The 27,388-nt window shown below is 50.1% G+C and overlaps 1 protein-coding gene across 7 annotated transcripts in view; it reads right to left on the bottom strand.

Moving 5' to 3' along the window:
* Positions 1-27,388, bottom strand: part of fgfr3 (fibroblast growth factor receptor 3) — a 228,699-nt gene that overhangs the window by 68,130 nt on the left and 133,181 nt on the right. For 6 of the 7 annotated variants that reach the window (XM_046367627.1, XM_046367628.1, XM_046367629.1 and 3 more), the window contains one exon: positions 16,376-16,545. In XM_046367627.1, the coding sequence (XP_046223583.1) occupies positions 16,376-16,545 (170 nt within the window). The remainder of the gene's footprint in view (positions 1-16,375; positions 16,546-27,388) is intronic. The other variant, XM_046367632.1, reaches the window with a different exon arrangement.

Genomic DNA, 27,388 nt, shown 5'->3' with positions numbered 1-27,388 from the left:
GTAAGGCAGGGAGGGAGGAGAGAGGGGGTAAGGCAGGGAGAAGCAGAGAGGGGGTAAGGCAGGGAGGGAGGAGAGAGGGGGTAAGGCAGGGAGGGAGGAGAGAGGGGGTAAGGCAGGGAGGGAGGAGAGAGGGGTTAAGGCAGGGAGGGAGGAGAGAGGGGGTAAGGCAGGGAGGGAGGAGAGAGGGGGTAAGGCAGGGAGGGAGGAGAGAGGGGTTAAGGCAGGGAGGGAGGAGAGAGGGGGTAAGGCAGGGAGGGAGGAGAGAGGGGTAAGGCAGGGAGGGAGGAGAGAGGGGGGTAAGGCAGGGAGGGAGGAGAGAGGGGGTAAGGCAGGGAGGGAGGAGAGAGGGGGTAAGGCAGGGGAGGGAGGAGAGAGGGAGAAGCAGAGAGGGGGTAAGGCAGGGAGGGAGGAGAGAGGGGGTAAGGCAGGGAGGGAGGAGAGAGCGATGGGAGGGAAAGAAGGGGTGAGGGAAGGGGGTTGGAAGAGGGGAGAGGCAGCAGACAGGGAAGGGTGTGAGGAAGAGGGGGAGAGGCAGACAGGGAAGGGTGTGAGGAAGACGGGGAGGGGCAGACAGGAAAGTGGGTGAGGAAGAGGGGTGAGGGGGAGAGTGAAGGGGGTGAGGAAGAGGGGGAGAGGTAGACAGGGAAGTGGGTGAGGAAGAGGGGTGAGGGGAGAGTGAAGGGGTGAGGAAGAGGGGGGAGGTAGACAGGGAAGTGGGTGAGGAAGAAGGGTGGGGGAGAGTGAAGGGGTTGAGGAAGAGGGGGAGAGGTAGACAGGGAAGGGGGCGAGGCATGGTTAGCATGGGGGTTCAACATAAGACTGTGGATGAAAAACAAAAAGGAGAAAAAGAGGATTGGCTAACATGGCAAAGACAAGAGAGAAACAGGAGAGAGACAAAGACAGGGGAGTCAAGAGAGAGACAGGAGAGAGACAGAGACAGGGGAGTCAAGAGAGAGACAGGAGAGAGACAGAGACAGGAGAGAGACAGGAGAGAGGCAGAGACAGGGGAGTCAAGAGAGAGACAGGAGAGAGACAGAGACAGGAGAGAGACAGGAGAGAGGCAGAGACAGGGGAGTCAAGAGAGAGACAGGAGAGAGACAGAGACAGGAGACAGACAGGAGAGAGGCAGAGACAGGGGAGTCAAGAGAGAGAGAGGAGAGAGACAGAGACAGGAGAGAGACAGGAGAGAGGCAGAGACAGGAGAGAGACAGGAGAGAGGCAGAGACAGGAGAGAGACAGAGACAGGAGAGAGACAGAGACAGGAGAGAGATAGGGACAGGAGAGGGAGACAGGAGAGAGACAGGAGAGAGGCAGAGATAAAAGAGAGACAGGAGAGAGACAGAGACAGGGGAGTCAAGAGAGAGACAGGAGAGAGACAGAGACAGGAGAGAGACAGGAGAGAGGCAGAGACAGGGGAGAGACAGGAGAGAGGCAGAGACAGGAGAGAGACAGAGACAGGAGAGAGATAGAGACAGGAGAGGGACAGAGACAGGAGAGAGACAGGAGAGAGGCAGAGATAAAAGAGAGACAGGAGAGAGACAGAGACAGGGGAGTCAATAGAGAGACAGGAGAGAGACAGAGACAGGAGAGAGACAGGAGAGAGGCAGAGACAGGGGAGTCAAGAGAGAGACAGGAGAGAGACAGAGACAGGAGAGAGACAGGAGAGAGGCAGAGACAGGGGAGTGAAGAGAGAGAGAGGAGAGAGACAGAGACAGGAGACAGACAGGAGAGAGGCAGAGACAGGGGAGTCAAGAGAGAGACAGGAGAGAGACAGAGACAGGAGAGAGACAGGAGAGAGGCAGAGACAGGGGAGTGAAGAGAGAGAGAGGAGAGAGACAGAGACAGGAGAGAGACAGAGACAGGAGAGGGACAGGAGAGGGACAGAGACAGGAGAGAAACAGGAGAGAGACAGAGATAAAAGAGAGACAGGAGAGAGACAGGAGAGGGACAGGAGAGAGACAGGAGAGAGACAGGAGAGGGACAGGAGAGGGACAGAGACAGAAGAGAGACAGGAGAGAGACAGGAGAGAGACAGGAGAGAGACAGGAGAGGGACAGGAGAGGGACAGAGACAGGAGAGAGACAGGAGAGAGACAGAGACAGGAGAGAGACAGGAGAGAGACAGAGATAAAAGAGAGACAGGAGAGAGACAGGAGAGGGACAGAGACAGGACAGAGACAGGAGAAAGACAGGAGAGAGACAGGAGAGAGACAGGAGCAGGACAGGAGAGAGACAGAGACAGGAGAGAGACAGAGACAGGAGAGAGACAGGAGAGAGACAGAGATAAAAGAGAGACAGGAGAGAGACAGGAGAGGGACAGAGACAGGAGAGAGACAGGAGAGGGACAGAGACAGGAGAGAGACAGGAGAGAGACAGGAGAGGGACAGGAGAGGGACAGAGACAGGAGAGAGACAGGAGAGAGACAGGAGAGGGACAGGAGAGGGACAGAGACAGGAGAGAGACAGGAGAGAGACAGAGACAGGAGAGAGACAGGAGAGAGACAGATATAAAAGAGAGACAGGAGAGAGACAGGAGAGGGACAGGAGAGGGACAGAGACAGGAGAGAGAGAGGAGAGAGACAGAGACAGGAGAGAGACAGGAGAGGGACAGAGACAGGAGAGGGACAGGAGAGGGACAGAGACAGGAGAGAGACAGGAGAGAGACAGAGACAGGAGAGGGACAGGAGAGGGACAGAGACAGGAGAGAGACAGAGACAGGAGAGGGACAGGAGAGAGACCGGAGAGAGACAGAGATAAAAGAGAGACAGGAGAGAGACAGGAGAGGGACAGGAGAGAGACAGAGATAAAAGAGAGACAGGAGAGAGACAGGAGAGGTACAGAGACAGGAGAGAGACAGGAGAGGGACAGAGACAGCAGTGGGACAGCAGAGAGACAGGAGAGGGACAGGAGAGGGACAGAGACAGGAGAGAGACAGGAGAAGGACAGGAGAGGGACAGGAGAGGGACAGAGACAGGAGAGAGACAGGAGAGAGACAGAGAGAGGAGAGAGACGGGAGAGGGACAGGAGAGGGACAGAGACAGGAGAGAGACAGAGACAGGAGAGGAACAGGAGAGAGACAGGAGAGAGACAGAGATAAAAGAGAGACAGGAGAGAGACAGAGACAGGAGAGAGACAGGAGAGGGACAGGAGAGGGACAGAGACAGGAGAGAGACAGAGACAGGAGAGGAACCGGAGAGAGACAGGAGAGAGACAGAGATAAAAGAGAGACAGGAGAGAGACAGGAGAGAGACAGGAGAGGGACAGAGACAGGAGAGAGACAGGAGAGGGAAAGGAGAGAGACAGAGATAAAAGAGAGACAGGAGAGGGAAAGAGACAGGAGAGAGTCAGGAGAGGGACAGGAGAGAGACAGAGATAAAAGAGAGACAGGAGAGAGACAGGAGAGGGACAGGAGAGAGACAGAGATAAAAGAGAGACAGGAGAGCAACAGGAGAGGGACAGGAGAGAGCCAGAGATAAAAGAGAGACAGGAGAGGGACAGGAGAGAGACAGAGATAAAAGAGAGACAGGAGAGGGACAGGAGAGGGACAGGAGAGAGACAGAGATAAAAGAGAGACAGGAGAGGGACAGGAGAGAGACAGAGATAAAAGAGAGACAGGAGAGAGACAGAGACAGGAGAGAGACAGGAGAGAGACAGGAGAGGGACAGGAGAGAGACAGAGATAAAAGAGAGACAGGAGAGAGACAGAGACGGGAGAGGGACAGGAGAGAGACAGGAGAGGGACAGAGACAGGAGAGAGACAGGAGAGGGACAGGAGAGAGACAGAGATAAAAGAGAGACAGGAGAGAGACAGAGACAGGAGAGAGACAGGAGAGAGACAGGAGAGGGACAGGAGAGAGACAGAGATAAAAGAGAGACAGGAGAGGGACAGGAGAGAGACAGAGATAAAAGAGAGACAGGAGAGGGACAGGAGAGGGACAGGAGAGAGACAGGAGAGAGACAGGAGAGGGACAGGAGAGAGACAGAGATAAAAGAGAGACAGGAGAGGGACAGGAGAGAGACAGAGATAAAAGAGAGACAGGAGAGGGACAGGAGAGGGACAGGAGAGAGACAGAGATAAAAGAGAGACAGGAGAGGGACAGGAGAGAGACAGAGATAAAAGAGAGACAGGAGAGGGACAGGAGAGGGACAGGAGAGAGACAGGAGAGAGACAGGAGAGGGACAGGAGAGAGACAGAGATAAAAGAGAGACAGGAGAGGGACAGGAGAGGGACAGGAGAGAGACAGAGATAAAAGAGAGACAGGAGAGGGACAGGAGAGAGACAGAGATAAAAGAGAGACAGGAGAGAGACAGAGACAGGAGAGAGACAGGAGAGAGACAGGAGAGGGACAGGAGAGAGACAGAGATAAAAGAGAGACAGGAGAGAGACAGAGACGGGAGAGGGACAGGAGAGAGACAGGAGAGGGACAGAGACAGGAGAGAGACAGGAGAGGGACAGGAGAGAGACAGAGATAAAAGAGAGACAGGAGAGAGACAGAGACAGGAGAGAGACAGGAGAGAGACAGGAGAGGGACAGGAGAGAGACAGAGATAAAAGAGAGACAGGAGAGAGACAGAGACGGGAGAGGGACAGGAGAGAGACAGGAGAGGGACAGAGACAGGAGAGAGACAGGAGAGGGACAGGAGAGAGACAGAGATAAAAGAGAGACAGGAGAGAGACAGGAGAGGGACAGGAGAGGGACAGAGACAGGGGAGAGACAGGAGAGAGACAGGAGAGGGACAGGAGAGGGACAGAGACAGGAGAGAGACAGGAGAGAGACATAGATAAAAGAGAGACCGGAGAGAGACAGGAGAGGGACAGAGACAGGAGAGAAACAGGAGAGAGACAGAGACAGGAGAGAGACAGAGATAAAAGAGAGACAGGAGAGAGACAGGAGAGGGACAGGAGAGGGACAGAGACAGGAGAGAGACAGGAGAGAGACAGAGACAGGAGAGAAACAGGAGAGAGACAGAGATAAAAGAGAGACAGGAGAGAGACAGGAAAGGGACAGGAGAGGGACAGAGACAGGAGAGAGACAGGAGAGAGACAGAGACAGGAGAGAGACAGGAGAGGGACAGGAGAGGGACAGAGACAGGAGAGAGACAGAGACAGGAGAGGGACAGGAGAGGGACAGAGACAGGAGAGAGACAGGAGAGAGACAGAGACAGGAGAGAGACAGGAGAGGGACAGGAGAGGGACAGAGACAGGAGAGAGACAGAGACAGGAGAGGGACAGGAGAGGGACAGGAGAGGGACAGAGACAGGAGAGAGACAGAGACAGGAGAGGGACAGAGACAGGAGGGAGACAGGAGAGAGACAGAGACAGGAGAGGGACAGAGACAGGAGGGAGACAGGAGAGAGACAGAGACAGGAGAGAGACAGGAGAGGGACAGGAGAGGGACAGAGACAGGAGAGAGACAGAGACAGGAGAGAGACAGGAGAGGGACAGGAGAGGGACAGAGACAGGAGAGAGACAGAGACAGGAGAGGGACAGGAGAGGGACAGGAGAGGGACAGAGACAGGAGAGGGACAGAGACAGGAGGGAGACAGGAGAGAGACAGAGACAGGAGAGGGACAGAGACAGGAGAGAGACAGGAGAGGGACAGGAGAGGGACAGAGACAGGAGAGAGACAGAGACAGGAGAGGGACAGAGACAGGAGGGAGACAGGAGAGAGACAGAGACAGGAGAGGGACAGAGACAGGAGGGAGACAGGAGAGAGATAGAGACAGGAGAGAGACAGGAGAGGGACAGGAGAGGGACAGAGACAGGAGAGAGACAGAGACAGGAGAGGGACAGGAGAGAGACAGAGACAGGAGAGAGACAGAGACAGGAGAGGGACAGGAGAGGGACAGAGACAGGAGAGAGACAGAGACAGGAGAGGGACAGGAGAGAGACAGAGACTGCAGTCTGGTATTTGAGAATATTAAAACTAGACAGAAACAGCCAGAGGGGCTAAACTTCGCTGCTTATTGTGAAGAGGAGAGAAATATAGAATAGAGAAAGAGAAATAAAGAGAGGTAGTGTATTGTTGTGACTGGTGTCTTGAAGGCAGAGATGATTTCACAGCTCAGTGGAAACATGATGATAATATATAACCCAGTAATGTCTTACTGTTACTACAGTGTAGTAACCCTGACATGAACTCAGCTAGAAGGTCATAGTGACTAAGAGAGTGATGTCACAGGATGGAACGCTTCACATTACCTCGCTGCGATGGAACCTTATGCAGAGAGAGTTAATCCCTACCCCGTTTAAACCCCACTCTGGGTAGAACCGTTTAAACCCCACTCTGGGTAGAACCGTTTAAACCCCACTCTGGGTAGAACCGTTTAAACCCCACTCTGGGTAGAACCGTTTAAACCCCACTCTGGGTAGAACCGTTTAAACCCCACACTGGGTAGAACCGTTTAAACCCCACTCTGGGTAGAACCGTTTAAACCCTACTCTGGGTAGAACCGTTTAAACCCTACTGTAGACTGGGTAACACGAGAGAGATAGATCACTTCGCCAGTCAGTCATTTATAGTTCTGTAATTGTGGAGAAGAATGCTGTCTCTCTCTCTTCTTGCTCTCTATATCTCCTCTCCCTCTCTTCTGTCTCTCTCTCTCTCTCTCTCTTTCTGCGCTTCTCTCTCTCTCCCTCTTTTTCTGCTCCTCTCTCTCTCTCTCTCTCTCTCTCTCTCTCTCTCTCTCTCTCTCTCTCTCTCTCTCTCTCTCTCTGCTCTTCTCTCTCTCCCTCTTTCTGCTCCTCTCACTCTCTCTCGCTCTCTCTTTCTGCTCTTTTCTCTCTCTCTCTCTCTCTCTCTCTCTCTCTCTCTCTCTCTCTCTCTCTCTCTCTCTCTCTCTCTCTCTCTCTCTCTCTCTCTCTCTCTCTCTTCTCTCTCTCCATCTTTCCTCTCTCTCCCCTCTCCCTCTCTCTCTTTCTGCTCTTCTCTCTCTCTCTCTTTCTGCTCTTCTCTCTCTCTCTCTTTCTGCTCTCTCTCTCTCTCTCTCTCTCTCTCTCTCTCTCTCTCTCTCTCTCTCTCTCTCTCTCTCTCTCTCTCTCTCTCTCTCTCTCTCTCTTTCTGCTCTTCTGTCTCTCTTTCTGTTGGAGGCCCGGGTGGAAAATAATGCTGCAGTGTAAATATTATGGAGAGTGTTTTTTCTCAGTTGCATGGTAACAGAGCCCAGGCACAGTACAGGCTGGCAAATGTTTTTTATACCCTGCCCCTCCCCTGCGTCCCCCCCCCATCTTCTGCCCCCTCACCCCACCCATTCTGGCCCCATACCCCCTCTCCTGCCCCCGTTTCCCCCCTCTCTGCCTCAGCCCCCTTCTTCTCTCAAACAAGCTCCCCTCCTCCCCCTGCCTCGCCCTTACCTCGCCCCTGCCCCACCGCCAGCCCTGCCTCCTCCCCCTCCCAACAACCCACTGTGTGTGTGAGGAGTCAAACTGCAGTCAATGGCTCCTCTTATGAGGTAGATGTGTGAAGCCTTGTGCCGTGGTAATGCTGCTGTATTTGTGCATGTGCGTGTGCGTTTGTGTGTGAAGTGGGTAAAAGTCTCAGAAGAACCTTTCTCTGTATAACTTACCATCGTGTATTAAATACATACGCATCAGATTTTCTAAAACAGCCCTGACTAAAACAGCCCTGACTAAAACAGCCCTGACTAAAACAGCCCTGACTAAAACAGCCCTGACTAAAACAGCCCTGACTAAACAGCCCTGACTAAACAGCCCTAACTAAAACAGCCCTGACTAAAACAGCCCTGACTAAACAGCCCTGACTAAAACAGCCCTGACTAAACAGCCCTGACTAAAACAGGCCTGACTAAACAGCCCTGACTAAACAGCCCTGACTAAAACAGCCCTGACTAAAACAGCCCTGACTAAAACAGCCCTGACTAAAACAGCCCTGACTAAACAGCCCTAACTAAAACAGCCCTAACTAAAACAGCCCTGACTAAACAGCCTAACTAAAAACTAAAACAGCCCTGACTAAACAGCCCTGACTAAAACAACCCCAATGTCCTGAATGCTGTAATTTGGTTGTATTCTCAATTCAGACTTCAGTCCATATAAGTGGTTTGTGCAAAGTGAAGCTGCAACCTTTAGTGAACCAGGAGGCTGAGCTGTATTAATGTCCCCATAGTTATAATCCATTCAGCCAATCAACATACAGATTCCACAGAGAATTAACTGATTAAGCAGCTTTACTCTGAAGTCAGAGAGATTTAGAGTTTTACAGACCTGGCTACAGTGGTCAGCATAGCATGGGAATGAGAAGTTTATGTCTGGCCAGGGCTACAGGAAACTCTGCAATCTACCAGGTATATAGGAGTTTATGTCTGGCCAGGACTACAGGAAACTCTGCTATCTACCAGGTATATAGGAGTTTATGTCTGGTCAGGACTACAGGAAACCCTGATATCTACCAGGTATATAGGAGTTTATGTCTGGCCAGGACTACAGGAAACCCTGCTATCTACCAGGTATATAGGAGTTTATGTCTGGCCAGGACTACAGGAAACCCTGCTATCTACCAGGTATATAGGAGTTTATGTCTGGTCAGGACCACAGGAAACCCTGCTATCTACCAGGTATATAGGAGTTTATGTCTGGTCAGGACCACAGGAAACCTTGCTATCTACCAGGTATATAGGAGTTTATGTTTGGCCAGGACCACAGGAAACTCTGCTATCTACCCCCTTCTGAAAAAACCTACACTCGATCCCTCCGATGTCAACAACTACAGACCAGTATCCCTTCTTTCTTTTCTCTCCAAAACTCTTGAACGTGCCGTCCTTGGCCAGCTCTCCCGCTATCTCTCTCTGAATGACCTTGTTGATCCAAATCAGTCAGGTTTCAAGACCAGTCATTCAACTGAGACTGCTCTTCACTGTATCACGGAGGCGCTCCGCACTGCTAAAGCTAACTCTCTCTCCTCTGCTCTCATCCTTCTAGACCTATCGGCTGCCTTCGATACTGTGAACCATCAGATCCTCCTCTCCACCCTCTCCGAGTTGGGCATCTCCGGCGCGGCCCACGCTTGGATTGCGTCCTACCTGACAGGTCGCTCCTACCAGGTGGCGTGGCGAGAATCTGTCTCCTCACCACGCGCTCTCACCACTGGTGTCCCCCAGGGCTCTGTTCTAGGCCCTCTCCTATTCTCGCTATACACCAAGTGACTTGGCTCTGTCATAACCTCACATGGTCTCTCCTATCATTGCTATGCAGACGACACACAATTAATCTTCTCCTTTCCCCCTTCTGATGACCAGGTGGCGAATCGCATCTCTGCATGTCTGGCAGACATATCAGTGTGGATGACGGATCACCACCTCAAGCTGAACCTCGGCAAGACGGAGCTGCTCTTCCTCCCGGGGAAGGACTGCCCGTTCCATGATCTCGCCATCACGGTTGACAACTCCATTGTGTCCTCCTCCCAGAGCGCTAAGAACCTTGGCGTGATCCAGGACAACACCCTGTCGTTCTCAACTAACATCAAGTCGGTGGCCCGTTCCTGTAGGTTCATGCTCTACAACATCCGCAGAGTACGACCCTGCCTCACACAGGAAGCGGCGCAGGTCCTAATCCAGGCACTTGTCATCTCCCGTCTGGATTACTGCAACTCGCTGTTGGCTGGGCTCCCTGCCTGTGCCATTAAACCCCTACAACTCATCCAGAACGCCGCAGCTCGACTGGTGTTCAACCTTCCCAAGTTCTCTCACGTCACCCCACTCCTCCGCTCTCTCCAATGGCTTCCAGTTGAAGCTCGCATCCGCTACAAGACCATGGTGCTTGCCTACGGAGCTGTGAGGGGAACGGCACCTCAGTACCTCCAGGCTCTGATCAGGCCCTACACCCAAACAAGGGCACTGCGTTCATCCACCTCTGGCCTGCTCGCCTCCCTACCACTGAGGAAGTACAGCTCCCGCTCAGCCCAGTCAAAACTGTTCGCTGCTCTGGTCCTCCAATGGTGGAACAAACTCCCTCACGACGCCAGGACAGCTGAGTCAATCACCACCTTCCGGAGACACCTGAAACCCCACCTCTTTAAGGAATACCTAGGATAGGATAAGTAATTCTTCTCACCCCCCCCCCTTTAAGATTTAGATGCACTATTGTAAAGTGACTGTTCCACTGGATGCCATAAGGTGAATGCACCAATTTGTAAGTCGCTCTGGATAAGAGCGTCTGCTAAATGACTTAAATGTTAAATGTAGGTATATAGGAGTTTATGTCTGGCCAGGACTACAGGAAACCCTGCTATCTACCAAGTGTATAGGAGTTTATGTCTGGTCAGGACTACAGGAATCTCTGCTCTCTACCAGGTATATAGGAGTTTATGTCTGGCCAGGACTACAGGAAACCCTGCTATCTACCAGGTATATAGGATTTTATGTCTGGCCAGGACTACAGGAAACCTTGCTATCTACCAGGTATATAGGAGTTTATGTCTGGCCAGGACTACAGGAAACTCTGCTCTCTACCAGGTATATAGGAGTTTATGTCTGGCCAGGACTACAGGAAACTCTGCTCTCTACCAGGTATATAGGAGTTTATGTCTGGTTAGGACTACAGGAAACCCTGCTATCTACCAGGTATATAGGAGTTTATGTCTGGCCAGGACTACAGGAAACCCTGCTATCTACCAGGTATATAGGAGTTTATGTCTGGTCAGGACTACAGGAAACCCTGCTATCTACCAGGTATATAGGAGTTTATGTCTGGCCAGGACTACAGGAAACCCTGCTATCTACCAGGTATATAGGAGTTTATGTCTGGTCAGGACTACAGGAAACTCTGCTATCTACCAAGTTTATAGGAGTTTATGTCTGGCCAGGACTACAGGAAACTCTGCTATCTACCAGGTATATAGGAGTTTATGTCTGGTCAGGACTACAGGAAACTATGGTATCTACCAGGTATATAGGAGTTTATGTCTGGTCAGGACTACAGGAAACTATGGTATCTACCAGGTATATAGGAGTTTATGTCTGGTCAGGACTACAGGAAACTATGGTATCTACCAGGTATATAGGAGTTTATGTCTGGCCATGACTACAGGAAACTCTGCTCTCTACCAGGTATATAGGAGTTTATGTCGGGCCAGGACTACAGGAAACTCTGCTCTCTACCAGGTATATAGGAGTTTATGTCTGGCCAGGACAACAGGAAACTCTGCTCTCTACCAGGTATATAGGAGTTTATGTCTGGCCAGGACTACAGGAAACTCTGCTCCTTACCAGGTATATAGGAGTTTATGTCTGGTTAGGACTACGGGAAATTCTGCTCCTTACCAGGTATATAGGAGTTTATGTCTGGCCAGGACTACAGGAAACTCTGGTATCTACCAGGTATATATGAGTTTATGTCTGGCCAGGACCACAGGAAACTCTGCTATCTACCAGGTATATAGGAGTTTATGTCTGGCCAGGACTACTCCTCCTCCCTGTAGGATGTCTCCTCCTCCCTGTAGGATGTCTCCTCCTCCTTGTAGGATGTATCCTCCTCCCTGTAGGATGTCTCCTCCCTGTAGGATTCCTCCTCCCTGTAGGATGTTTCCTCCTCCCTGTAGGATGTATCCTCCTCCCTGTAGGATGTATCCTCCTCCCTGTAGGATGTCTCCTCCCTGTAGGATTCCTCCTCCCTGTAGGATGTTTCCTCCTCCCTGTAGGATGTCTCCTCCTCCCTGTAGGATGTCTCCTCCTCCCCGTAGGATGTCTCCTCCCTGTAGGATGTGTCCTCCTCCCTGTAGGATGTCTCCTCCTCCCTGTAGAATGTCTCCTCCTCCCTGTAGGATGTCTCCTCCTCCCTGTAGGATGTCTCCTCCTCCCTGTAGGATGTCTCCTCCTCCCTGTAGAATGTCTCCTCCTCCCTGTAGGATGTCTCCTCCTCCCTGTAGGATGTCTCCTCCCTGAAGGATGTCTCCTCCTCCCTGTAGGATGTATCCTCCTCCCTGTAGGATGTCTCCTCCCTGAAGGATGTCTCCTCCTCCCTGTAGGATGTATCCTCCTCCCTGTAGGATGTCTCCTCCCTGTAGTATGTCTCCTCCTCCCTGTAGGATGTTTCCTCCTTCCTGTAGGATGTCTCATCCTCCCTGTAGGATGTCTCCTCCTCCCTGTAGGATGTCTCCTGTATGATGTCTCCTCCTCACTGTAGGATGTCTCCTCCCCCCTGTAGGATGTCTCCTCCTCCCTGTAGGATGTCTCCTCCTCCCTGTAGGATGTCTCCTCCTCCCTGTAAGATGTCTCCTTCTCCCTGTAGGATGTCTCCTCCCTGTAGGATGTCTCCTCCTCCCTGTAGGCTGTCTCCGCCCTGTAGGATGTCTCCTCCCTGTAGGATGTCTCCTCCTCCCTGTAGGATGTCTCCTCCTCCCGGTAGGATGTCTCCTCCCCCCGGTAGGATGTCTCCTCCCCGTAGGATGTCTCCTCTTCCCTGTAGGATGACTCCTCTTCCCTGTAGGATGTCTCCTCTTCCCTGTAGGATGACTCCTCTTCCCTGTAGGATGACTCCTCCTCCCTGTAGGATGACTCCTCCTCCCTGTAGCTTGTCTCCTCCCTGCAGGATGTCTCCTCCTCCCTGTAGGATGTCACCTCCTCCCTATAGGATGTCTCCTCCCTTTAGGATGTCTCCTCCTCCCTGTCTCCTCCCTGTAGGCTGTCTCCTCCCTGTAGGCTGTCTCCGCCCTGTAGGATGTCCCCGCACGGTAGGATGTCTCCTCCCTGTAGGATGTCTCCTCCTCCCTGAAGGATGTCTCCTCCACCCTGAAGGATGTCTCCTCCTCCCTGTAGGATGTCTCCTCCTCCCTGTAGGATGTCTCCTCCTCCCTGTAGGATGTCTCCTCCTCCCTGTAGGATGTCTCCTCCTCCCGGTAGGATGTCTCCTCCCCCCGGTAGGATGTCTCCTCCCCGTAGGATGTCTCCTCCCTGTAGGATGTCTCCTCTTCCCTGTAGGATGACTCCTCCTCCCTGTAGGATGTCTCCTCTTCCCTGTAGGATGACTCCTCCTCCCTGTAGGATGACTCCTCCCTGTAGCTTGTCTCCTCCCTGCAGGATGTCTCCTCCTCCCTGTAGGATGTCACCTCCTCCCTATAGGATGTCTCCTCCCTTTAGGATGTCTCCTCCTCCCTTTAGGATGTCTCCTCCCCCTGTAGGATGATGTCTCCTCCTCCCTGTAGGATGTCTCCTCCCTGTAGGATGTCTCCTCCCTGTAGGATGTCCCAGTTTGGCCGGGTGGCCAGGCAGTTCTAAAAAGAGTCTTGGAGGTTCCAAAATTCTTCCAGTTAAGAATGATGGAGGCCATTGTGTTCTTGGGGACCTTCAATGCTGCAGACATTTTTTGGTACCCATCCTCAGATCTGTGCCTTGACACAATCCTGTCTCAGAGCTTAGCGGACAATTTCTTCGACCTCATCGCTTGGTTTTGCTCTGACATGCACTGTCAACTGTGGGACCTTTTATAGACAGGTGTGTGCCTTTCCAAATCATGTACAATCAATTTAATTTACCACAGGTGGTCTCCAATAAAGTTGTAGAAACATCTCAAGGATGATCAATGAAAACAGGATGCACCTGAGTCTCATAGCAAAGGGTCTGAATACTGGACATCATATGCGAATTGAATGCCCCCCCCCCCCATCTATCTTCAGAGTCCGTTCTGTTAGGTGACCTAAACTGGGATATGCTTAACACCCCGGCCATCCTACAATCTAAGCTATATGCCCTCAATCTCCCACAAATCATCAAGGAACCCAGCAGGTACAACCCTAAATCCGTAAACATGGGCACCCTCATAGATATTATCCTGACCAACTTGCCCTCCAAATACACTTCTGCTGTTTTCAATCAGGATCTCAGTGACCACTGCCTCATTGCCTGCATCCGTTATGGGTCCGCAGTCAAACAACCACCCCTCATCACTGTCAAACGCTCCCTAAAACACTTCTGTGAGCAGGCCTTTCTAATCGATCTGGCCCAGGTATCCTGGAAGGATATTGACCTCACCCCGTCAGTTGATGATGCCTGGTTGTCCTTTAAAAGTAATTTTCTCACCATCTTAGATAAGATAAGATAAGCATGCCCCTTTCAAAAAAATGTAGAACTAAGAACAGACATAGCCCTTGGATCACTCCAGACCTGACTGCACTCGACCAGCACAAAAACATCCTGTGGCGGACTGCACTAGCATCGAATAGTCCCCGGGATATGCAACTTTTCAGGGAAGCCAGGAACCAATACACACAGTCAGTTAGGAAAGCAAAGTCGAGCTTTTTCAAACAGATATTTGCATCCTGTAGCTCTAACTCCCAGCTGCCCACTGCACCGAAACACTGTCACCAACGATAAATCCACAATAATCGAGAGTTTCAATAAGCATCATAAGCATCTCTACCGCTGGCCAGGCTTTCCTCCTGCCTACCCAAACCACGGCCAACAGCTCTGCACCCCCCACAGCTACTTACCCAAGCCTCCCCTGCTTCTCCTTCACCCAAATCCAGATAGCTGATGTTCTGAAAGAGCGGCACAACCTGGACCCTCTCTTTATAAAATGATCCGCCGCCAATGTTGCAACCCCTATTACTAGTCTGTTCAACCTCTCTTTCGTATCGTCCGAGATTCCCAAAGATTGGAATGCTGCCACGGTCATTCCCCTCTTCAAAGGAGGAGACACTCTAGACCCAAATTGACACTATACACCCAAACTGTTACATCCATCCTGCCCTGCCTAACTAAAGTCTTTGAAAGCCAAGGCTGTTGATTGTGGCCTGTGGAATGTTGTTCCACTCTGCAGTGGCTGTGTGAAGTTGCTGGATATTGGCAGGAACTGGAAATGCGCTGTCTTACAAATCGATCCAGAGCATCCCAATCATGTCTGGTGAGTATGCAGGCCAAGACATTTTCAGTTTCCAGAAATGGTGTCCAGATCCTTGAGACATCGAGCCGTGCATGGCAGCGGATGAATGGCACGACAATGGGCCGTAGGATTTCCTCATGGTATCTTTGTGCATTCAAATTGCAATCGATAAAATGCAACTCTGTTTTCGTTGTCCGTAGCTTATGCCTGCCCATACCAAAACTCCACTGCCACCATGGGACAGTCTGTTCACAACGTTGACATCAGAAACCCGCTCGCCGACACAACGCCATACACGTGGTCTACGGTTGTGAGGCCGTTTGGACGTACTGCCAAATTCTCTAAAACAATGTTGAAGGCGGCTTATGGTAGAGAAATTAACATTAAATAATCTGGCAACAGCTCTGGGGGACATTCTTGCAATCAGCATTCCAATTGCACACTGCCTCAAAACAAAACTGCACATTTTAGAGGGGCATTTTATTGTCCCCAGCACAAGGTGCACTTGTGTAATAATCATGCTGTTTAATCAGCTTTTTGATATGCCACACCTGTCAGGTGGATGGATTATCTTGTCAAAGGATACATTCTCACTAGCAGGGATATAAACACATTCGTGCACCACATTTAAGACAAATGAGCTTTTTGTGCATATGGAACATTTCTGCTCATTTCTGCTCATTTCAGCTCATGAAACCAACACTTTATATGTTGCGTTCATATTTTTGTTTAGTGTACATACATTTAGCTAATACATTATTGTGGTATTACTCTGTAGGCTACGGACCTATTCAAAGCTTCCTTTGGCATCTCAGCATACAATCTGCCTGTAGTTATGGACCTCAACCTGCAGGAGGTTTGCTTTTTGTGATTGAGGAAACAGCTGCAAGGTTCTGACAGATGGATGTGTGGTGGTGGAAAGGACACACCCAAAAAACACTCACATCAAACCCCACCCACAAGCTAACCCCACCCACAAGCTAACCCCACCCACAAGCTAACCCCACCCACAAACCAACTCGCGTTTGGCATCTGTCATGGCTGCCAGCATTTCTTGAGGAGCCCAAAAAAACAAATGTGTGCAGTTCCTCGAACAGAAAATGACCTTCTAAAAACCATGGAAATGAAAAATGAAAAACTATGTTTAAGTGAGAAGTAGGCATTGGTCTGCACCTGAAGAATCAAGGAAATTCACATGAGCAACACAATGCCTACTCCACCCATGCCCTACCAAGGTTTTCTAGCACACAGCTTTGACCAACTACAGTAGCTATGTTGGTCTATTGTACTTCAAACAATGTGTATGCAGGTTGCTTAGGCTTCAAACATTCTCAAACAGCCTATTTCATACTCTTATATATCTTATATAGTGCACTACTTTTGACAAGGTCCGTAGGGCTTAAAGTACTGCTCCATAGGGCCTTGGTCAAAAGTAGTGCACTGTGTAGGGAATAGGGTGCTATTTGGGATGCCTCCTTGGTAAGAACTCTGTATACCTCTGTCGACTAACTTCTGACTACTAATGTCTAATTGGTTGTCTGACTCACCTTGATCCCGCCCATCCTCTGTTCACCCTTAAACTCCTTCCCATTCTTCAGCCAATGGATGGAGGGCATGGGGTTTCCAGCGGCAGCGCAACGGAATTTGACGGTATTGGCTGCTGGGATAGCGAGGAGCTTCTTCTCCATGCGGTCCGGTCTGGTCCAATACGGGCCTTCTGATTGGACAGGAGAGAGAGGAGGGCATGTTAGTCATCGTGGACTGTTTGAGTGTATCAGATTTAACTTCCTGATTAATATAAATAGTTAATAATAATAATATAATAATAATAATAATGTTGACACAACACATAAACTAGATGCATTATATATACAGCAGTGTGTGGACACCCCTTCAAATGAGTGAATTCGGCTATTTCAGCCGCACACGTTGCTGACAGGTGTATAAAATCCAGCACACAGCCATGCCATCTCCATAGACAAACATTGGCAGTAGAATGGCCTTACTGAAGAGCTCAGGGACTTTCAACTTGGCACCGTCATAGGATGCTACCTTTCCAACAAGTAATTTCACCACATTTTGCAACACTCACTACCGAGTTTCAAATGGCCTCTGGAAGCAACGTCAGCACAATAACTGTTAATCAGGAGCTTCATGAAATGGGTTTGGATGGCCGAGCAGCTGAACACAAGTCTAAGATCACAATGCACAATGCCAAGCGTCAGCTGGAATGGTGTAAACTTTGCCGCTATTGGACTCCGGAGCAGTGGAAAAGCGTTCTCTGGAGTGATGAATCACGCTTCACCATCTCAAACAAATCAAATCAAATCTTATTTTTCACAAGCGCCAAATACCGTGAAATGCTTCCTTACAAGCCCTTAACCATTAATGAAGTTCAAGAAATAGAGTTAAGAAAATATTTCTGAAATAAACTAAAGTAAAAAATTTAATAAAAAGTGCTCACAATAAAATAACAATAACAAGGCTTTATACAGGGGGTACCGGTACCGAGTCAATATGGGGTGGTACAGCTGAGTTGACGTAATTTGTAAATGTAGATAGGGGTAAAGTGACTATGCATAGATAATAAACAGCGAATGGGGGTGGTGTCAATGTAAATTGTCCAGGCGGCCATTTTACTAATTATTCAGCAGTTTTATGGCTTGGGTGTAGAAGCTGTTAAGGAGCCTTTTGGACCCAGACTTGGCGCTCCGGTACTGCTTGCCGTGCGGTATCAGAGAGAACAGTCTATGACTCGGGTGACTGGAGTCTTTGACATTTTTTAGGCCTTCCTCTGACACCACCTAGTATATAGGTTCTGGATGTCAGGAAGCTTGGCCCCAGTGATGTACTGGGCCGTACGCATTACCCTCTGTAGCATCTTGCGGTCAGATGCCGAGTAGTTGCCATACCAGGTGGTGATGCAACCGGTCAGGATGCTCTCGATGGTGCAGCTGTATAACTTTTTAAGCACGCACCCCTAAAGGGCACCCGTGTTGAGGATCAGCGTGGCAGATGTGTTGTTACCTACCCTTTCCCCCCGCGGCGGCCCGTCAGGAAGTCCAGGATCCAGTTGCAGAGGGAGGTGTTTAGTCCCAGGGTCCTTAGCGTAGTGATGAGCTTTGAGGGCACTATGGTGTTGAACGCTGAGCTGTAGTCAATGAACAGCACTCTCACATAGGTGTTCCTTTTGTCCAGGTTGAAAAGGGTAGTGTGGAATGTGATTGAGATTACGTCATCTGTGGATTTACTGGGGCGGTATGCGAATTGAGTCTAGGGTTTCTGGGATGATGGTGTTGATGCGAGTGATGATCAACCTTTCAAAGCACTTCATGGCTACCGGCATGAGTGCTACGGGCGGTAGTCATTTAGGCAGGTTACCTTCACTTTCTTGGGCACAGGGACTATGGTGGTCTGCTTGAAACATGTAGGTATTACAGACTCGTTCAGGTAGAGGTTGAAAATTTCTGTGAAGACACTTGCCAATTGGTCCGCACATGCTCTGAGTACACATCCTGGTAATCTGTCTGGCCCTGCACCCTTGAGAATGTTGACCTGTTTAAAGGTCTTGCTCACATCGGCTACGGAGAGCGTGATCATACAGTCGTCCGGAACAGCTGGTGCTCCCATGCATGCTTCAGTGTTACATGTCTCGAAGCGAGCATGAAAGGAATTTTGCTCGTCATGTAGGCTCGCATCACTGGCTAGCTCAGGCAGGTATCTCTTTGTAGACAGTAATAGTTTGCAAGCCGTGCCACATCCGACGAGCATCAGAGCCTGTGTAGTAGGGTTCAATATTAGTCCTGTTTTGACACTTTGCCTGATTGATGGTTCGTCTGAGGATATAGCAGGATGTCTTATAAGAGTCCGGATTAGTGTCATGGCTTCTGGTTTGGATATGTACATACTTTGGGGACCACATCGTTGATGCACTTATTGATGAAGCCGGTGACTGAGGTGGTATACAATTGGATGAATCCTGGCACATATAAGGATAAGTAATCCCTCTCACCCCCCCCCCCCCTTAAGTTTTAGATGCACTATTGTAAAGTGACTGTTCCACTGGATGTCATAAGGTGAATGCACCAATTTGTAAGTCGCTCTGGATAAGAGCGTCTGCTAAATGACTTAAATGTAAATGTAAATGTATATTCCAGTCTGTGCTAGCAAAACAGCCCTGTAGGGTAGCATCCGCGTCATCTGACCACTTCCGTATTGAGCGAGTCACTGGTACTTCCTGCTTTGGAGGGCGAGGGAGAGCTTTGTATGTCTCTGTGTGTGAAGTAAAGTTGGTCAAGATTTTTTCCCCTCTGTTTGCACGTGACATGCTGGTAGAAAGTTTGTCTGCATTAAAGTCGCCGGCCACAAGGAGCGCCAATTCTGGATGATCATTTTCTTGTTTGCTTATGGCCTTATAGAGTCTTAGTCTCAAGATCGGTTTGTGGTGGTAAATAGACGGCTACGAGTAATACAGATGAAAACTCTCTTGGTAGATAGTCTACAGTTTATCATGAGGTTTTTAATATTAGACATCGCGCTCCAGCTGTTACTGACAAATAGACTCACACCCCCTTACCAGACGTTCAGTAGCTGCTCTGTCCTGCTGATGCAGGAGTAGCCAGTCAGCTCTATATTATACGTGATGTTGTTCAGCCGTGTCTTGGTGAAACACAAGATATTATAGTTTTTAATGTCCTGTTGGTAGGATAGTCTCAATCGTAGATCATCTAGTTTATTCTCCAGTGATTGCTCGTTGGTCAATAGAACGGATGGTGAAGGCAGTTTACTCACTCGATCTCCGCCCCCTGTATTTCTTTTCTTCACGCGAATGACAGGGATTTGGACCTGGTCTGGGAGTAGGATATCCTTTGTGTCGGACTCATTAAAGAAAACATCTTTGTCCAGTTTGTGGTGATTCATCGTTGTTCTGATGTCCAGAAGATATTTTCGGTCATAAGAGATGGTAGTAGCAACATTATGTATAAAATATGTTTATAAACCATGTGGGGGATGCCAGGAGAATGCTACCTGCCCAATGCATAGTGGCAACTGTAAAGTTTGGTGGAGGCGGAATAAAGGTCTGGGGCTATTTTTCATGGTTCGGCCTAGGTTCCAGTGAAGGGAAATCTTAATGCTTAAGAATACAATGACATTCTAGATGATTCTGTTCTTTCAACTTTATGGCAACAGTTTGGGGAAGGCCCTTTCCTGTTTCAGTATGACAATACCCCTGCCCACAAAGCAAAGTCCATATAGAAATGCTTTGTCGAGATCGGTGTGGAAGAACTTGACAGGCCTGAGCAGAGCCCTGACATCAACCTCATCGGACACCTTAGAGATGAATTGGAACACCGACTGTGAGCCAGGCCTAATCGCCCAACATCAGTGCCCAACCTCATTAATGCTCTGGTGGCTGAATGGAAACAAGTCCCCGCTGCAATGTTCCAACATCTAGTGGAAAGCCTTCCCAGAAGAGTGGAGGCTGTTATAGCAGCAATGTTCCAACATCTAGTGGAAAGCCTTCCCAGAAGAGTGGAGGCTGTTACAGCAGCATAGTTCCAACATCTAGTGGAAAGCCTTCCCAGAATAGTGGAGGCTGTTATAGCAGCAATGTTCCAACATCTAGTGGAAAGCCTTCCCAGAAGAGTGGAGGCTGTTATAGCAGCAATGTTCCAACATCTAGTCGAAAGCCTTCCCAGAAGAGTGGAGGCTGTTATAGCAGCAATGTTCCAACATCTAGTGGAAAGCCTTCCCAGAAGAGTGGAGGCTGTTGTGGCAGCAACGTTCCAACATCTAGTGGAAAGCCTTCCCAGAAGAGTGGAGACTGTTATAGCAGCAATGTTCCAACATCTAGTGGAAAGCCTTCCCAGAAGAGTGGAGGCTGTTATAGCAGCAATGTTCCAACATCTAGTGGAAAGCCTTCCCAGAAGAGTGGAGGCTGTTATAGCAGCAATGTTCCAACATCTAGTGGAAAGCCTTCCCAGAAGAGTGGAGGCTGTTGTAGCAGCAATGTCCCAACATCTAGTGGAAAGCCTTCCCAGAAGAGTGGAGGCTGTTGTAGCAGCAACGTTCCAACATCGAGTGGAAAGCCTTTCCAGAAGAGTGAAGGCTGTTATAGCAGCAATGTTCCAACATCTAGTGGAAAGCCTTTCCAGAAGAGTGGAGGCTGATACAGCAGCAATGTTCCAACATCTAGTGGAAAGCCTTCCCAGAAGAGTGGAGGCTATTATAGCAGCAATGTTCCAACATCTAGTGGAAACAGCCTTCCCAGATGTGTGGAGGCTGTTATAGCAGCAATGTTCCAACATCTAGTGGAAACAGCCTTCCAAGAAGTGTGGGGGCTGTTATAGCAGCAATGTTCCAACATCTAGTGGAAACAGCCTTCCCAGAAGAGTGGAGGCTGTTATAGCAGCAATGTTCCAACATCTAGTGGAAAGCCTTCCCAGAAGAGTGGATGGAGGCTATTGTAGCAGCAATGTTCCAACATCTAGTGGAAAGCCTTCCCAGAAGTGTGGAGGCTGTTGTAGCAGCAATGTTCCAACATCTAGTGGAAAGCCTTCCCAGAAGTGTGGAGGCTGTTATAGCAGCAATGTCCCAACATCTAGTGGAAAGCCTTCCCAGAAGAGTGGAGGCTGTTGTAGCAGCAATGTTCCAACATCTAGTGGAAAGCCTTCCCAGAAGAGTCGAGGCTGTTATAGCAGCAATGTTCCAACATCTAGTGGAAAGCCTTCCCAGAAGAGTGGAGGCTGTTATAGCAGCAATGTTCCAACATCTAGTGGAAAGCCTTCCCAGAAGAGTGGAGGCTGTTGTAGCAGCAAGGGGGGACAAGTGTATGTTTCCCATGCCAATAAACCCCTTTGAATTTTGGCGAGGGCACTAGAACAGTCTGCAGCACCCAGCCTCACCCTCCTAGAATCTGAAGTCAAATGTCAACTATTTGCTGATGATCTGATGCTGCTGTCACCAACCAAGGAGGGCCTACAGCAGCACCTAGATCTGTCACCAACCAAGGAGGGCCTACAGCAGCACCTAGATCTGTCACCAACCAAGGAGGGCCTACAGCAGCACCTAGATCTGTCCCCAACCAAGGAGGGCCTACAGCAGCACCTAGATCTGTCACCAACCAAGGAGGGCCTACAGCAGCACCTAGATCTGTCACCAACCAAGGAGGGCCTACAGCAGCACCTAGATCTGTCACCAACCAAGGAGGGCCTACAGCAGCACCTAGATCTGTCACCAACCAAGGAGGGCCTACAGCAGCACCTAGATCTGTCACCAACCAAGGAGGGCCTACAGCAGCACCTAGATCTTCTGCAAAGATTCTGCCAGACCTGGGCCCTGACTGTCATGCAGGTGAAAGAGGACCCAAAAGCGACTTAACAGAAACAGAGTTTATTTAAGTCCAAACAGGGAATAACAAAAATCCTCTAGTCTGTAGAGGGGAATAACTGGAGAAGCGGCCACAGACTGCAGGTCGCTTCGGGTAGGCGCAGGCCGTAGTTGACAGAGACACCTGCTCACACGCAGCATCTGATGAAGGCAAAAAACACGACAGGACAGGGCGATACACAATCACAGCAAAAACACGACAGGACAGGGCGAAACGCAATCACAGCATGGTGAATACTAAACAAGGAACCGACGGGACAGGAACGGAACACAAAGGAATAAATAGGGACTCTAATCAGGGGAAAGGATCGGGAACAGGTGTGGGAAGACTAAATGATGATTAGGGGAATAGGAACAGCTGGGAGCAGGAACGGAACGATAGAGAGAAGAGAGAGCGAGAGAGTGAGAGAGGGAGGGGGAGAGAGAGGGAAAGAACCAAATAAGACCAGCAGAGGGAAACGAATAGAATGGGGAGCACAGGGACAAGACATGATAATAAATGACAAACATGAAGTACCCCCCACTCACCGAGCGCCTCCTGGCGCACTCGAGGAGGAATCCTGGCGGCAACGGAGGAAATCATCGATGAGTGAACGGTCCAGCACGTCCCGAGACGGAACCCAACTCCTCTCCTCAGGACCGTAACCCTCCCAATCCACTAAGTATTGGAGACCCCGTCCCCGAGAACGCATGTCCATGATCTTATGTACCTTGTAAATAGGTGCGCTCGACAAGGACGGGAGGGGGGGGGAAGACGAACGGGGGTGCGAAGAAAGGGCTTAACACAGGAGACATGGAAGACAGGATGGACGCGACGAAGATGTCGCGGAAGAAGCAGTCGCACAGCGACAGGATTGACGACCTGGGAGACACGGAACGGACCAATGAACCGCGGAGTCAACTTACGAGAAGCTGTCGTAAGAGGAAGGTTGCGAGTGGAAAGCCACACTCTCTGGCCGCAACAATACCTTGGACTCTTAATCCTGCGTTTATTGGCGGCTCTCACAGTCTTCCCCGCAGACAAAGGCAGACCGGTAATGAAGTCTAAGGCGATGTGAGACCATGGTCGAGAAGGAATGGGGAGCGGTCTGAGACTACCGGCAGGAGGAGAGTTACCCGACTTAGTCTGCGCGCAGTCCGAACAAGCAGCCACGAAACGGCGCGTGTCACGCTCCTGAGTCGGCCACCAAAAGCGCTGGCGAATAGACGCAAGAGTGCCTCGAACACCGGGATGACCAGCTAACTTGGCAGAGTGAGCCCACTGAAGAACAGCCAGACGAGTGGAAACAGGAACGAAAAGGAGGTTACTAGGACAAGCGCGCGGCGACGCAGTGTGCGTGAGTGCTTGCTTAACCTGTCTTTCAATTCCCCAGACTGTTAACCCGACAACACGCCCATAAGGAAGAATCCCCTCGGGATCAGTAGAAGCCACAGAAGAACTAAACAGACGGGATAAGGCATCAGGCTTGGTGTTCTTGCTACCCGGACGGTAAGAAATCACAAACTCGAAACGAGCGAAAAACAACGCCCAACGAGCTTGACGGGCATTAAGTCGTTTGGCAGAACGGATGTACTCAAGGTTCTTATGGTCTGTCCAAACGACAAAAGGAACGGTCGCCCCCTCCAACCACTGTCGCCATTCGCCTAGGGCTAAGCGGATGGCGAGCAGTTCACGGTTACCCACATCATAGTTGCGCTCAGATGGCGACAGGCGATGAGAAAAATAAGCGCAAGGATGAACCTTATCGTCAGACTGGAAGCGCTGGGATAGAATGGCTCCCACGCCTACCTCTGAAGCGTCAACCTCGACAATGAATTGTCTAGTGACGTCAGGAGTAACGAGGATAGGAGCGGACGTAAAACGTTCTTTTAGAAGATCAAAAGCTCCCTGGGCGGAACCGGACCACTTAAAACACGTCTTGACAGAAGTAAGAGCTGTGAGAGGGGCAGCAACTTGACCGAAATTACGAATGAAACGCCGATAGAAATTAGCGAAACCTAAAAAAGCGCTGCAACTCGACACGTGACCTTGGAACGGGCCAATCACTGACAGCTTGGACCTTAGCGGAATCCATCTGAATGCCTTCAGCGGAAATAACGGAACCGAGAAAAGTAACGGAGGAGACATGAAAAGAGCACTTCTCAGCCTTTACGTAGAGACAATTCTCTAAAAGGCGCTGTAGAACACGTCGAACGTGCTGAACATGAATCTCGAGTGACGGAGAAAAAATCAGGATATCGTCAAGATAGACAAAAACAAAGATGTTCAGCATGTCTCTCAGAACATCATTAACTAATGCCTGAAAAACAGCTGGCGCATTGGCGAGACCGAACGGCAGAACCCGGTACTCAAAATGCCCTAACGGAGTGTTAAACGCCGTTTTCCACTCGTCCCCCTCTCTGATGCGCACGAGATGGTAAGCGTTACGAAGGTCCAACTTAGTAAAGCACCTGGCTCCCTGCAGAATCTCGAAGGCTGATGACATAAGGGGAAGCGGATAACGATTCTTAACCGTTATGTCATTCAGCCCTCGATAATCCACGCAGGGGCGCAGAGTACCGTCCTTCTTCTTAACAAAAAGAACCCCGCCCCGGCCGGAGAGGAAGAAGGCACTATGGTACCGGCGTCAAGAGACACAGACAAATAATCCTCGAGAGCCTTACGTTCGGGAGCCGACAGAGAGTATAGTCTACCTCGAGGAGGAGTGGTCCCCGGAAGGAGATCAATACTACAATCATACGACCGGTGAGGAGGAAGGGAGTTGGCTCGGGACCGACTGAAGACCGTGCGCAGATCATGATATTCCTCCGGCACTCCTGTCAAATCGCCAGGTTCCTCCTGAGAAGTAGGGACAGAAGAAACGGGAGGGATGGCAGACATTAAACACTTCACATGACAAGAAACGTTCCAGGATAGGATAGAATTACTAGACCAATTAATAGAAGGATTATGACATACTAGCCAGGGATGACCCAAAACAACAGGTGTAAACGGTGAACGGAAAATCAAAAAAGAAATAGTCTCACTGTGGTTACCAGATACTGTGAGAGTTAAAGGTAGTGTCTCAAATTTGATACTGGGAAGATGACTACCATCTAAGGCAAACATGGGCGTAGGCTTGTCTAACGGTCTGAAAGGAATGTTATGTTTCCGAACCCATGCTTCGTCCATGAAACAACCCTCAGCCCCAGAGTCAATCAAGGCACTGCATGTAGCACCCGAACCGGTCCAGCGTAGATGGACCGACATAGTAGTACAAGATCTAGATGAAGAGACCTGAGTAGTAGCGCTCACCAGTAGCCCTCCGCTTACTGATGGGCTCTGGCCTCTTACTGGACATGAATTAACAAAATGTCCAGCAACTCCGCAATAGAGGCACAGGCGGTTGGTGATCCTCCGTTCCCTCTCCTTAGTCGAGATGCGAATCCCTCCCAGCTGCATGGGCTCAGTCTCAAAGCCAGAGGAGGGAGATGGTTGCGATGCGGAGCAGGGAAACACCGTTGATGCGAGCTCTCTTCCACGAGCCCGGTGACGAAGATCTACCCGTCGTTCTATGCGGATGGCGAGAGCAATCAAAGAGTCCACATCTGAAGGAACCTCCCGGGAGAGAATCTCATCCTTAACCACAGCGTGGAGTCCCTCCAGAAAACGAGCGAGCAGCGCCGGCTCGTTCCACTCACTAGAGGCAGCAAGAGTGCGAAACTCAATAGAATAATCCGTTATGGACCGTTCACCTTGGCATAAGGAAGCCAGGGCCCTAGAAGCCTCCCCACCAAAAACTGAACGGTCAAAAACCCGAATCATCTCCTCTTTAAAGTTCTGGAACTTGTTAGAGCAATCAGCCCTTGCCTCCCAGATAGCTGTGCCCCATTCTCGAGCCCGGCCAGTAAGGAGTGAAATGACGTAAGCAACCCGAGCTCTCTCTCTAGAGTATGTGTTGGGTTGGAGAGAGAACACAATCTCACACTGCGTGAGAAAGGAGCGGCACTCAGTGGGCTGCCCGGAGTAGCAAGGTGGGTTATTAACCCTAGGTTCTGGAGGCTCGGCAGGCCAGGAAGTAACAGGTGGCACGAGACGTAGACTCTGGAACTGTCCAGAGAGGTCGGAAACCTGAGCGGCCAGGTTCTCCACGGCATGGCGAGCAGCAGACAATTCCTGCTCGTGTCTGCCGAGCATGGCTCCTTGGATCTTGACGGCAGTGTAACGAGCGTCTGAAGTCGCTGGGTCCATTCCTTGGTCGGTTCCTTCTGTCATGCAGGTGAAAGAGGACCCAAAAGCGACTTAACAGAAACAGAGTTTATTTAAGTCCAAACAGGGAATAACAAAAATCCTCTAGTCTGTAGAGGGGAATAACTGGAGAAGCGGCCACAGACTGCAGGTCGCTTCGGGTAGGCGCAGGCCGTAGTTGACAGAGACACCTGCTCACACGCAGCATCTGATGAAGGCAAAAAACACGACAGGACAGGGCGATACACAATCACAGCAAAAACACGACAGGACAGGGCGAAACGCAATCACAGCATGGTGAATACTAAACAAGGAACCGACGGGACAGGAACGGAACACAAAGGAATAAATAGGGACTCTAATCAGGGGAAAGGATCGGGAACAGGTGTGGGAAGACTAAATGATGATTAGGGGAATAGGAACAGCTGGGAGCAGGAACGGAACGATAGAGAGAAGAGAGAGCGAGAGAGTGAGAGAGGGAGGGGGAGAGAGAGGGAAAGAACCAAATAAGACCAGCAGAGGGAAACGAATAGAATGGGGAGCACAGGGACAAGACATGATAATAAATGACAAACATGACACTGACAGGAAATCTCAGTAAGACCAAAATAAGGGTGTTCAAAAAAGGTCCAGTCACCAGGACCACAAATACAAATTCCATCTAGACACCATTGCCCTAGAACACACAAAAAACTATACATACCAGGGCCTAAACATCAGCACCACAGGTAACTTCCACAATGCTGTGAATGATCTAAGAGAAGGCAAGAAGGGCCTTCTATGCCATCAAATGGAACATAACATTTGACATACCAATTAGGATCTGGCAAAAAAATACTTGAATCAGTTATAGAACCCATTTCTCTTCATGGCAGTGAGGTCTGGGGTCTGCTCACCAACCAAGAATTCACTAAATGAGACAAACACCAAATTAAGACTCTAG

This window comes from Oncorhynchus gorbuscha, linkage group LG10 (genome assembly GCF_021184085.1).
Source record: "Oncorhynchus gorbuscha isolate QuinsamMale2020 ecotype Even-year linkage group LG10, OgorEven_v1.0, whole genome shotgun sequence".
NCBI lineage: Eukaryota > Metazoa > Chordata > Actinopteri > Salmoniformes > Salmonidae > Oncorhynchus > Oncorhynchus gorbuscha.
Note: the sequence above shows the minus strand (reverse complement) of the source record. Positions and strands in the feature narration are given on the sequence as shown.